At 38.6% G+C, this 12,737-nt stretch overlaps 1 protein-coding gene across 2 annotated transcripts in view; it reads right to left on the bottom strand.

Annotated features, from left to right (window-relative positions):
- Positions 1-4,682: 4,682 nt before the first annotated feature.
- Positions 4,683-12,737, bottom strand: part of LOC146514504 (5-hydroxytryptamine receptor 4) — a 59,666-nt gene continuing 51,611 nt past the window's right edge. Inside the window, exons 7-8 of one of the 2 annotated variants that reach the window (XR_014874949.1) lie at positions 6,515-6,600; positions 5,160-5,257 (exon numbers count right to left, since the gene is read on the bottom strand). Coding sequence is in view for 1 of the 2 variants with exons in the window: in XM_085165472.1 (XP_085021598.1) it covers positions 5,164-5,257 (94 nt within the window). In the remaining variant the exon portion in view is untranslated. Of the gene's footprint in view, positions 5,258-6,514; positions 6,601-12,737 lie in introns of both variants that reach the window. The other variant, XM_085165472.1, reaches the window with a different exon arrangement.

Below are 12,737 nucleotides of genomic sequence, written 5' to 3'. Positions count from 1 at the left end.
CTATCTGTAAATTACAAACACCTGAACAAATCTTTCCCTTTTAAGTTTTTTAAAACGAGTTGGAGTTACAATAGCAGGAAGTTCTTGTTCTGTGGAAGCATCTTTAGCTGGTACAAAACGTATGTCTTTTCCACAGGAACAGCAAAATTTTGTCAAGTTCTCAAACTGGAATCCACAGAATGGACAATACATCTTAACCTGAAAAACATGAGTTGTATGATTTTAGCAATTTATTTTACAAAGCAGTCAAATATTATATATATGTATGTATATATATATATATATATATATATATATATATATATATATATATATATATATATATATATATATATATATATATATATCCGCAGCTCCGAACTGCCTATTGCCTTCATATTAAATAATTTTTTGAACATGACAAATATTTTGTCATGTCATTATACTGCCGCAAGTAGAGGTGACATGGGCCGTGAAACTGAGACAAAGGCATTAGAGCCTCTTAATGCGTGTTTTGTTTGGGTTTCCACCAGAGTGGAATTACCAAAAATAGAGAGGGCATAGCCTAAAATACGAAATAGGAAAAGAATGATGTGTAATCTATTTATTTCAACAAAGTAACTGTATTCTGAATATCACCTATTATACAGTTACTCAGTTACAGTTACTTTTGTATTTTAAATACGTGACAGTGTTACATGTATTTAGTTTCTCCCAAACACTGCAAACATATCTGTAGTATTATTAGAATCATGAGATTACAACACATTTACCTCTCCTCCACTTCTTTGAAGTGTCTCCCAGTCCCGCTGGTTAGCATGTTTTGGTTCGTGCAACTGGTCCGTCAGGTTATTGTCTCCCCAGGAACATTTCCGTTGTGTTTTTTCCTATTTCCGTTGTGTTGTGTGTGCTTTTGCAGCGCTTTTCATTTTGCAGCGCTTTTCTTTTTGCAGCGCTTTTCTTTTCGCAGCATTTTTCTTTTTGCAAGTGTTTTTCTTTTTGTAGCATTTTTCTTTTTGCAGCATTTTTCTTTTTGCAAGTGTTTTTCTTCTTGTAACATTTTTCTTTTTGCAGCATTTTTCTTTTTGCAAGTGTTTTTCTTTTTGTAGCATTTTTCTTTTTACAGCATTTTTCTTTTTGCAAGTGTTTTCTGAAGTTGCAGTCAGTTTGTATAATAAGCTTAATGAACTGCTTACAGCTAGCTTATTTAAGTTTTTCCAGTAGGAACCATGTGGGACTGCTTCCCAATGAATGGGACACACCTAAAAGTGGCTCTTGGGGCCGTGCTTTGAAGTTAACTCTAAGATCTTGCCTCCATGTGGAAAGAGTGATAAACCCCCATCATGAGGTACCACATTTTATATCGTCAAACAAATTGTTTTGCGTTGTGCAGGCCTGTTTGCTATAAGAGTTCAGACCCTGAAAGAAAAACATCTCCATTGCAGTCAACATTATTTTTTTTCAGTACCATAGATGGAAGTATAAATCTATGTCTTGTTAGGTTAAAAATAATGTTCTGTTCCTGTGTTAGCTTCAGATTAATCCTCGAGCCAAATGTTTTTAGAAGACCGAGTCCAGCTCTGGCACTGTGGTGCTATATGAGCCAGAGCCTTGAGATCTCCAGGTCTTGGACAGGATATAATCCCAGAAGGATTGCAGTGGAGTCAGAGAGTTGTGAGAAGGCTCACAATATAATGAATTCACCGTTTAGTTAACGGCCAGCACACTCCCAACCTAACTCATTTGTTTAGTTTTTTCTTTTTTTAGCAGCACTGGGAATGATTGGAGATATTCAGGTTTGCTGTTACCAAACAGGATTCTGATGAGGGGCTTTGTGTGTAATTACTGCCTACCACCTCCAACAATAATGAAAGCTTGTTAAAAATGCTTCAGCCTCACAGAGAGCCTGCTTTCTCATGCCGGCTTGCTGAAGAAAGGATCACATCACAGAGCTCAATTTGGGACAAGTGAACGTTCAATAGAAGGCACAAATACTACAATAGGCTTCCCCCTGCCAAAATCTGGGGGAAAGAGGACAATCTGCTTAAAATACAGACTCTAAGGACCATATATGTGTATTTTCTTTCCAGCAGAAGATGGATCTTAATGATTTCAGCAATCAGATGGACTATATAAGAGACAGAGCTAAAAGGAGCTTGTCTATTGGATGTTATTCTGTTAGGTGGCCAAAAACACTACCAAGTAAACGCTAATGTTGCCTGGTGCAGAGTCAATGTGTAAATAAACCACTCTTTGTTAACATGTGCAACATATGAGCCTTATATGACAAATCTATTATTTTTTGTTTACACCTTGTTGCAGATTGGAAGCCAAAATGTTTAAAATTCTTTCATTTCTTGGCATCTTTATCACGTCTAATAAACATGAAATACGTGGAGGCTGTGGACTGAGAAGAAAAAGCAAGAAGAGGTGTTAACTGATGCTTTAAATGCAGAAGGACAATATAACGCAAATATTAGTGATGACAGACAGTAGGCGGATAATAGCTTCACGCCTTTGTAAGTCAAACTCAAAACGCGCTGTGATAGATGGAGACCAACTTAGACAGACAACATGTGGGCTAAACTTAGAATAAACCTTGGAATCAAAGGAGTCTGGAAAATGTAAAGGAGTCACCAGTGGTGCCAAACTGTACTGCTTTTAGTTGTTGTTTTTAAATGTAGGCACTATGTCAGATCAACTTGTTTTCATATGTTCAATTAGACAAAATTAGTAATAATAGGTAATTACAGGTACTCCCTTAAAGTCTGATTTAGGCTTATGCAATGAATTTATGTAGAGCCTGGGCTGCAGGCTGTGCAACTGTTCTGCAGTTTCTCTAATAAAACACTAGATGGTGCTGGAATAGGCAAATTAATCATTACAAGCTGCATTAGCACATACCTAGGCAAGTAATTTACAGTGTAGATTTAACATTGAGGTGTAAATCCCACTGAAGGGCTCTTTGAGGTTGTTTTACAGTGTTTCTGCCCTCTAGTGGTCAAATGTCACCTAATTTGCCTTTAAAACAGTCCACTTGATCAGTCCACTGATCAAGCAACTCAAAAACTCCAAGTCTGTTATTCTTCGTTTGTGAAATTCCACACCTTCATACCCACCTCAGCTGAAAACTGCCTTTGTGCAAAATAAACCCGATCCTGAATTTATTACAATCTACAGCAGATGCAGTGCTTCTGTAAATGCAAGCATGAGGCTGCTGATATTTTTTTCATGTTGTGAAACATGACATCTAACAGGGAGGGCAATTGATTATATGAGCAATTGTCAGACTTTGTTCCAGTGAGTGTATTCAAGTCTGATGTGCTATGTGTATGTATTTCTCTGTGCTTTTTCCTTCCCACTGATGCCAATTGTTTCCTCACAGGGGGTCACCTGGTTGGGTTTTTCTCTGTATTATTGTAGGTCTTTACCATACAACATAACAGATTTGCAGCCAACAAATCTCCAGCAACTTCATCATGTCAATACAGGCCAAATTTCTCTGAGGAATGTTTCCACCACCTTGTTGAATCTTTGACACAGAATTAGGGCAATTTTGAAGGCAAAGGGGGTCCAACCCAGCACTGGCAGTGTAATACCTATAGCTCATAAAGCACTCAGTGAGTCGCTGTATTGGTATATACATGTACTTATTTGTGCTTCACTGACATAAAGTCTCCTACTTCTCTAAATTATAATTGGTGAACCTTGGCTGAAAAGATTTTCTCCTGTTTCAGTAAAAAAAATTTTTTTACTTTCCTTAAGACACACATAATGAAATACATGACTGAGAAAGGTTTGCAGGATTTAAGGCCCAACTCTGAGATAAACTGAATATGTGACAGAAGGTCGCAGGTATTTCCTGATCCTGATCCTGCTTTGGCTACTAGAAATTACTTCTGGTGTTCTAATATATTGCTGTTGTATCTATTTTTTGATATGTGAGACTGCTTCTTGTTTCAAAGTGTCTTATTCATTCAACTACAGTCACTGGCCACTTGATTAGTTATGCCTTGTTAGTACAAGGTTGGACCCTCTTTTTCCTCCAGAGCTCAGCAGTTTGTCTTGACTATGTGTAAATGTAAATTGCTGCCATGTGATTAACTAACTGAATGTTTGCACCTACAGGTGGTTTCACAGATGTACCTAACAAAGTGGCCGGTGACTGTATGCTCCAGTGATTTCTCTTCATGTTTCACAGCAGCCTTATTTACATGAAAGAATACAGGAAACTGGACTCATTCACAAGCACAAACACCACAGCGGATTTTTCTTCACATTCCTGAAACCTTCACTTTTTCAGACACATTTATGGCAATGCGCCTGAACTTTCAGTGCTTTGTTACAGAAGTTTATCTTATAAATTTACAAAAGTAAAGCATATTCTCCAACACAAATCACCGTCATTCTCTGCAGAACGATAAAAACCACGATAAATGTTTTGACATACATTTTTTCACATTGCCGTAAAGCTACACTTCAACGTTGCCGCTGGCCTGCAGACAAAAGTCCGGCCATGTTTTATGCTCCATGAAAACGTTATGCAGGTGCTTCAGCACTGTTTGAACTGCATGATGCCGCTGATGCCTTTCCTGGGAGAAATCAAATCAAAATGTCCATGTCTTCAGTCTTTGGTGTTTTTGTTCACAGCAGGATTAGAAATGAAAAACAGAAATTATGAAGTCCTTTTTAAAAACTCTGTGTCAGACTCCAGTGCCACCTTAGTTGTTTAGTTTATGCTGGTAAAAGACAAGAAAAGGAAGCAGTACTGTAAAAGAAGCCGTATTCTTATATGAACAAACATTTGTATGACCAGCAGGCAGGTAGATCTACTACAGCTTGTTGTTTTAAGTTAGGTTAATGAGTCTCACATTATGTTAACATGGATGGGCTTGCAGTTCACTGATCCCAGACTAGTTCTTTGGGCTTTATAATAAGAGCATGCCTGGAAACATTTGCACAGTTCCTTGATCCAACTATTTTATAACAAACAAGTCCGTTCTGATGCTCCACACTTGAGTAATGAACATCTTTAGAGATCCATGGACAGGACCAGTAAGTAAAGTAAATCAGACAATGATGATGCATTATCATAGCTCGAATATCCAGAAGGGACACGATCACTATTATTTGAGGAAGTCCACCTCAAGGTTCATCACAGTTCTGTTTTTAAAATAGTCATCCTCATAGAGGTCCAAGAGAGTCCTGGGATTCCTGCTCATTGGCCAAAATTGTCCGTCCATTGTCACTGTAGCTCCGGTTTGGCAGGAAGGACAATCTGAAAATTAGACAGAGGTGCCTTTAGTAAACGTTAGTTAAGCCTTAAGTCAGACAGTCTTAAAGTAAACTTCATATACACTTCACATCTACAATGCTATAGGCAAAGGCAGAAAGAAAGCTGACATGTGAAATGAGGTCATTTAAAAGCCCTATTTTTTTCATGCTAATCATGGAAGATGAATTCTTTTTAGCGATTTTTCTCCCTTCAGCAGAGGTAAAAGGGAAGCACACCAACCTGTACATACAGTCATGTGAAAAAGAAAGTATCCCTCTTTTAACTCTAAGGTTTTATGTGTGTTTATTTGTATACATATCTAAAATTATTTAGCACCTTGGATGCACAACAACACACGTCATTATTTATTTAAAAAACACTGACCCAAAAAACCAGAAGCAGTGTCTGAAAAACTAAGTCTACCCCATGATTCAGTAGATCAGCAGCATAAACTTGAAGTAATAATTTGCTGTACGACTTTATCAGTCTCTCATTCAGGAGGAATTTTGGCCCACTCTTCTTTACTGCATTGCTCCAGTTCATTGAGGTTTGTGGACATGCTGTGCTGTCCTGCCACAGCATTTCAGCTGGTCTGGCCTGTCTCTTGCAGATTTGCTGCTGTGCTTTGGGTCATTGTTCTGCTGCACAGCTCAAGGTACGCCAAGCTTTAGCAGTCAGACAGATTGCCTCATGTTTGACTATAGAATATGTTGGTATACAGACGAGTTCTTGGTCGATTCAATGAGTGCAAGGAGCCCAGGCCCTGTATTTGTGACCCCCCCCCCAAATTATCACCCCTGCACCACTGTGCATGGTGGTGGTATGAGGTATTCGTCTTGATATTCTGGGTTTTAGTTGCATTATATACAGACATCTATACACTGGTCTTGTATGTCCAAAGGACAGAAGGCTTGTGATTTGTTCAGATGTAATTTTGCAAACCTAAGCTCTGTCTAGTTCTTTTTAGAGAAAAGAGGCTTTCTCCTGGCAAACAAGACATACTTGTGCAATCTTTTTCCAATTGTATTATCAAAAACTTTAACATGTAACATGCTAACTTTTTTGGGAGTTTCTTTGCGCACTGCACAATCTGACCATGGTGTGAATTTGCTGGAATGTCCACTTCTAGGAAGAATGCAACTGTTCTCACAATAGAGTAATGGAAGAAATGGCCATATAACCATTCCCTGACTGAGCTCCAATGGCTTCTCATTCATCACTGCTGATGTCTTTCCTACTTGGCATTGTGTTAACACACACCTGAAAACTCCAGAACAGCAAACTGCCAAAACTTCTGCTTTTATAGAGATGGCCACACTTGCTGATGATGATTACTCTCTTAATTCCTGTGGAAGCAGTAAAGGTGTAGTTAGTTTTTCACACACTGCTTCTGCATTTTGCCTTACTTTTTTTTTTTTTGAATAAACACTGATATGATGAAATATATCATGTCATTCTGGTCATCTGAGGTCAGCGATTCTTTTTTATTATTATGCTCAGATACATAAAACCTTGGAAGTGAAAGATGGAGTACTTTCTTTTTCACCCCACTGTAAATGTGCTTCTGTTTCTAACGGGTAATGTCACTTACTGTGTGTCATACAGAGTGAAATTTTAAGTTCCATGTTTGAAGGATGAGTTGAGGTCAAGGCAAACACAAATGTATCATAGCTCTGCTGGCAGAAACAACCAGAGGAGAGCTTTTGTGGAAAAGTCGGTGGGAATATGAGAGGAAGAAGGCATGGGAAATCAGAAAAAAGGGGAACTGCTGTCAAAGCAAGGCACAAAGTTCCCCTGGAAAAGAGGGAGGACGGGGGAATGGGAGAAAGGGAGCAAACAGAGAAAATACTTCAAAATGGAAAAGGGAGAATTGTAGCATTTGTTTTTGCAAGGACCGTTTATTTAGAGTACTAATCAAAATTAAAATAAAAAAAAAGCTCTACATAGCACAAGTGAAGATATTTTGTGATTTAGTGTGCATGTCTGGCTCCACTGGTGTGTTTGCAACCCACTGAAGCAAGCCGAAGAAAACAGCAGCAAAATTTATATGTTTATATTCCAAATGAAGGCAGCTGGGACACTTCTACTGTTTCCAAATTATGTAGAAATATACATATATCAGGCTTTTAACTGTAGATATCAACCAACACATGTAAAGATTACTTATAATCACAAAGCCAGTCCATTTATAAAGTACATTGTGGTGCTTTTGGAAATGTTGTCAGAGTGAATACTTCCTACAGCCTAAAGAAACATACTTAAAGAGCATCATCAAGTCATTTTTGGCATTTGATGATTAAGTTCCCAATGATTGTAGTTGAAAGATAATGCAGTAACATTAAAAACTGCTGCTCAATTGACATTTCCTCATTAACCAGCCTTGTGTTAATTGAAACCTTTGGTATATTATTATGGATATATAGTGTGGATACTCTCACATAAATAAAATGAAATTACATTCTCATCCTGCTTCTCAAAGTAATTAAAACAGCATTTTTTGAAAGAATTAAATGAAAAGTCCCAGTTTTCAGGTACTTAGTTTCTATATGATGAAAACTAGTTTGCCTAAGTTTAGAACTGATGTGATGTCCTGGTTTTTATCTCTGAACTCAGCTAATGGTATTTACTAATGTCTCTGCAGCTTAGAGAGAAAATATTTCTAATTGAGTACCCAAAGCGAGTCCGTCCAGGGGTGACGATTATCCAACATTTTCACATGAGTCATAATGGTGAGTCTGATAACTGTCAGCAGTATCAGTCAGCTGGAGCTGTGGCTGACAACGAGAGGCAGAGTGATGATACAGGATCCCAAACACATTGTGTATTGGATTGTTTTCTCTTCTTTTGTTCTGAAAGCTAGTTCAGGCAGTGGACATGAGCTGCATCATGTACACACAGGCCACGTTTTTCAACTGCTCACTAACCCAACTATCCAATCAGCCAACCACATGATAGCAAGTCAATGCATTTAGGCATGTAGACGCCTAAATGCATTGGAGAGAGCCTGGTGAAGTTCAAACGGAGTATCAGAATAGAAAAAAAAAAGATTTTAGTGACCTAAATGTGGCATGGTTGTTATGTTGTGCTATTTTGATCATTTTGGAGAACGCTGATCTAATGGGAATTTTCTGCCCAACCACCTCTAATTCATTGAGTCACAACAACAACATTAAGACAGTAGGGTCAAAATTAGGTGTGAGCCACATGAAAGCATGGATTCATCCTGACTTGTATACACAGTTCAGGTGCTGGTGGTGTATTGGTGCGCGGGGTATTTTCTTGGGACACTTTGGGCTCCTTAGTACCAACTGAGCATTATTTAACCACCACAGCCTATCTGAGTATTATTGCTGACAATGTACATCCCATTGTGTCCACAGAGTACTCAATTTGCAATGGCTGCTTCCAGGAGGACAATTTGTTATGTCATGCTCAGATCTTCTCAAACTGGTTTCTTGAATACAACATACTCAAATGACTGCCACAGTCACTGGATCACGATCCAATAGAGCATGTTTGGGATGTAGTGGAATGGGAGGTTTGCATCACGGATGTGCAGTTGAGAAATCTGTAGCAACTATTTGATGTTATCATTTCAATATGGACCAAAATCTCTGAGGGATGTTTCCAGCACCTTGTTGAATCTATTCCATTAAGAATTTAAGCTAGCTCTAAAGGTAAAAAAGAGCTCCAACCCAGGACCAGCAAGGTCAACCTAATAAAGTGTCAGATGAGTATACAACTAAATATCAGTTTGCTTGTAGTTAAAGAGTAAATTGACATTTCCATTCAAACACGAGTCACAAACCCAAAAACATGCAGTTGGAGAGGCACAACATCTAATTTTCCCTTTTGAGTGAAGACTGGTGACCGACCACAGAGGATCAACAGGATTAGCTCCTTCTTATCAGATCATTCACCACAATGACCACACACACACACACACACACACACAGAGGCATACACTGAGTCCAATGTGGAGGCATGCCCCGGGTGAGGAGGCAATGGGAGAAAGACAAACAGAAATGTTCTGTTAGCTTCTGCTCTTCTCTTTTTTGTGTGTTTTCGGTACAGCAAGTTTGTTTACTGTTCAAATACAGCTCTATCTCTGTCCGTCTGTCACACAGTCATGGAAGAGATGCCTATCACTCAGCAGCCAGTAGAGGGATCAGCGTGAGTATCTGGCAAAACCACGCTCAAGCTCTGAGGATCTGACTCAAGGAAACGGGCATACAAATAAATACATACTGACAGTGTGTGGGGTAAAAAAAAAAACTATTAACATATCCTCAAAATCTACACTTATAAACAATTAACTGTCACTGGCAAATATGCCTCTGAGGAAAGGTAACTGTAGCAACAATTTGCTTTTGTGTTAGTCTAAAGCTCAGGAGGAACAGTTTGGTGCCAAAAAGGCAACAAAGACCAGGATCAGTGGTAAAATTACAGTTTAGGATACCAAAACCTTTGAAAAAAGACGTGAAAAAAGTCACAATCTTACATAAAAATGGAACACTTTATGAGGATCGAATTGCCACTTTCTGTAAAACTTTCAATCTCTCACATTTTTTTTGTTTTGTCCCACTCTTCTTTGCTTTAGTTCATTGAGGACTGTGGTAATTTACTTCGGGACATCTCTCTTAAGGTCCCAGAAAAGGTCCCCAAAAAGCATTTCACTCGGGCTGAGTTCTGGACTGGGACATTATCAAATCAAATCAATTTATTTATGTAGCACTTTTCACAGGATAAAAACCACAAAGTGCTTCACAGTAATATAAAACAGAAATACATAAAATACATTAATAATCAAACACACAGCACAAATCTAATTAAAAGCCAATCTAAATAAATGAGTCTTAAGCTGCTTTTTAAAAGAATAAATACAATCAAGGCAACGTAATGATGGAGGGAGAGCATTCCACAACCTGGGGGCTACCGCTCTAAAAGATCTGGTCTCTCCTCTGGTCTTAAAACAAGTTCGTGGGACTACCAACAGCCTTTGATTAGAAGATCAGGGAGCGTGGGGTTCTAAAAGATCAGAAATGTAGGCAGGGCCATCACAATTCAAAGCTTTAAAAGTCAGTACCAAGGTTTTAAAATGAATTCTGAAGTGTACTGGAGGCCAGTGTAATGAACGTAACACTGGTGTAATGTGGTCTCTTTTTTCATGTCTTAGTTAAAAGCCTTGCAGCAGCATTCTGGACTGACTGGAGACGGTCAAGATTCCTTTTGCTCAAACAAAGAAAAAGACTGTTACAATAATCTAAGCGAGAAGAAATGAAAGCATGAATAACCATTTCTAACTCAGATTTAGACAGCAAAGTTTGCAGTTTGGAGATGTTTCTTAGCTGAAAAAGGCAATTCCTAATCAACTGGCGAGAGTGTTGTTCTAGGGACATGGCAGAATCAAAGATCACACCAAGGTACCTGAGGCTCAGTTGAACAGATTATCTTTTAGGTTTCATGTGCTTGGGATTATTGTCCAATAGGAAGAGGTGTTTATGGTTGAATCAGTGACTGCAAGGTGCCCTAAGTCTTGTGTTTGCAAAACAAGCCCAAATCATCACCACCCCTCCACCACCGTGCTTGACATTTGATTTGAGGTGTTGAAGGCGCTGCCATGTCTGGTTTTTACCAAACATGAAGATATACACTGTGGCATTTTGGTCTCAACAGAAGTCTTGTGATTTGTTTGGATTCAACTTAGCAAATGTAAGAAGTGCTGCCATCGTCTTTTTAGAGAAAACAGTCTCTCTCCTGGAAAGCCGTAGTTGTTCAGTCTTTTTATAACTTACTTTCATGGACTTTAAAATTTAACGTGCTAACTTAGAGTCTGTGGTGTCGCTCTTGGGCTTTCCTCTGAGCACACTCATTTTTTGCAAGTAGGTAGAAAAACAATATCAGAAAAATAATTTTAACTTTTGTCTCTTCAAAAAATTAATTTCTCATGTTCTGGCACACAAAGCTGTCCCTACTGTCTTTGAGGAAGACATTTATTGAGTTTATTTTAATTCTATTGTTTTGTTTAAATCCTTCAACAGCTCTCCGTCCAACAGAAATTTATCTCATTGCTCTTTCTGATTCAAAATAAAACCCTGCTAATCCCAGTACTCTGAATGTGAAAGCTACACACACTATCTAACCGGGGATAGATAAAATCCCTGTTAATGCCATGATAAACAAATCCAAGCCTAGCTCTACAACTGCATATAAACTCCTTCCTTGATCTCACTTGGATTTGGTTTCATTCTGCATCTAAAGAATGGTTCACAAACATGTTGTTTATGCTGCTTATCACTACAAAGAAAAGCTCACTTCCTGTGCTTACATATATGGTATTGTTCAAGAGCAAAACATGAACATGAAGCATGTTCTCTGACTGCAGTCAGTCAGTGTCAGACACATTCCCAAAAAATATTAACACACACAGTCCTCAGCCCATTAGCAGCAGTCGTGTGAACAAGTGAATGTACTCTCTCGTGTAAACTCTCAATTGTCATGGGAAGATAGATTTTAACCTTTTAAACTTAACTTTTGGTGCCTAATCCTAGCAATTCTGTTTTTTAGCCTAAAACCAATAAAATGTGACTCAAAATGAAAAGTTTGAATCAATTTTTCTTGGCTGAAAGTCATGGATGAGGTCACTTATTATACTTATAGTAACTGATGACAGGCATTTAATGGAGTCTCCCCTCTCTGATTAAAAGAGACCTAGTATGTGTTGTCTTATTTTCTGTCATATCTATGAATAGTAATTTCCCCTCTTTTCCCTCTTGTGGGGGTTGTGTATACATGTGTGCGTTCCTCAAGCTTGGACTCTCTACTAGAGGCCTGGGAGTTTGCGGGTTCTGCTGGATTGGATCGAGCCACTCTTCCAGTTTGGGGGTCAAAGCTCCAAAAGCTCCTATTACCTCTGGGACCACTTTGGACTTTACTTTCAGCAGCTCCTCCAGTTGTTCTTCCAAGCCCTGGTACTTTTTGATTTTCTCATGCTCCTTTCTGATATCACTGTTGGCTGGGATTGCCACATCTATCACAGCTTTCTCGTGCTGGGTGTGGTTGCTATGACGCCTGAGAGGCGCTTCCATGTTATAGAGAGGCGGGTAATTGTTTGTGTCACTACAACATGGAATTTGACGATTTATTTATTTATTTTCCAAGTTATTTTTTTATCTGGTCTTGAGCGATAGTTCTCCAGGCTTTCTGGAGGCTTTTCTGGACAATAATGTTCTGTGGCATTTTACTAATTTGTCTCAAGGGAAGATTCCTATTTTTGCCTAAGTCCCTAACAGCAGGTAATGAGGCTGAACTGAACAAACGGGGAAAGGGTAACAAAGATCCTACACACAGAAATTTTAAACTCTGGAAGAGTTTTATGACTTGAAGCCAAACTGTTAGCAGTATTTGCGGATTGTATTTTACTTTACAGTACTAAACTGGATATGTTTATACCACAGTGACGACCAGGAACTGAATCTTTCGA

This window comes from Neolamprologus multifasciatus, chromosome 7, assembly GCF_963576455.1.
Source record: "Neolamprologus multifasciatus chromosome 7, fNeoMul1.2, whole genome shotgun sequence".
Taxonomy (NCBI): domain Eukaryota; kingdom Metazoa; phylum Chordata; class Actinopteri; order Cichliformes; family Cichlidae; genus Neolamprologus; species Neolamprologus multifasciatus.
The sequence above is the reverse complement of the archived record's forward strand: the minus strand, read 5'-3'. Positions and strand labels throughout refer to the sequence as shown.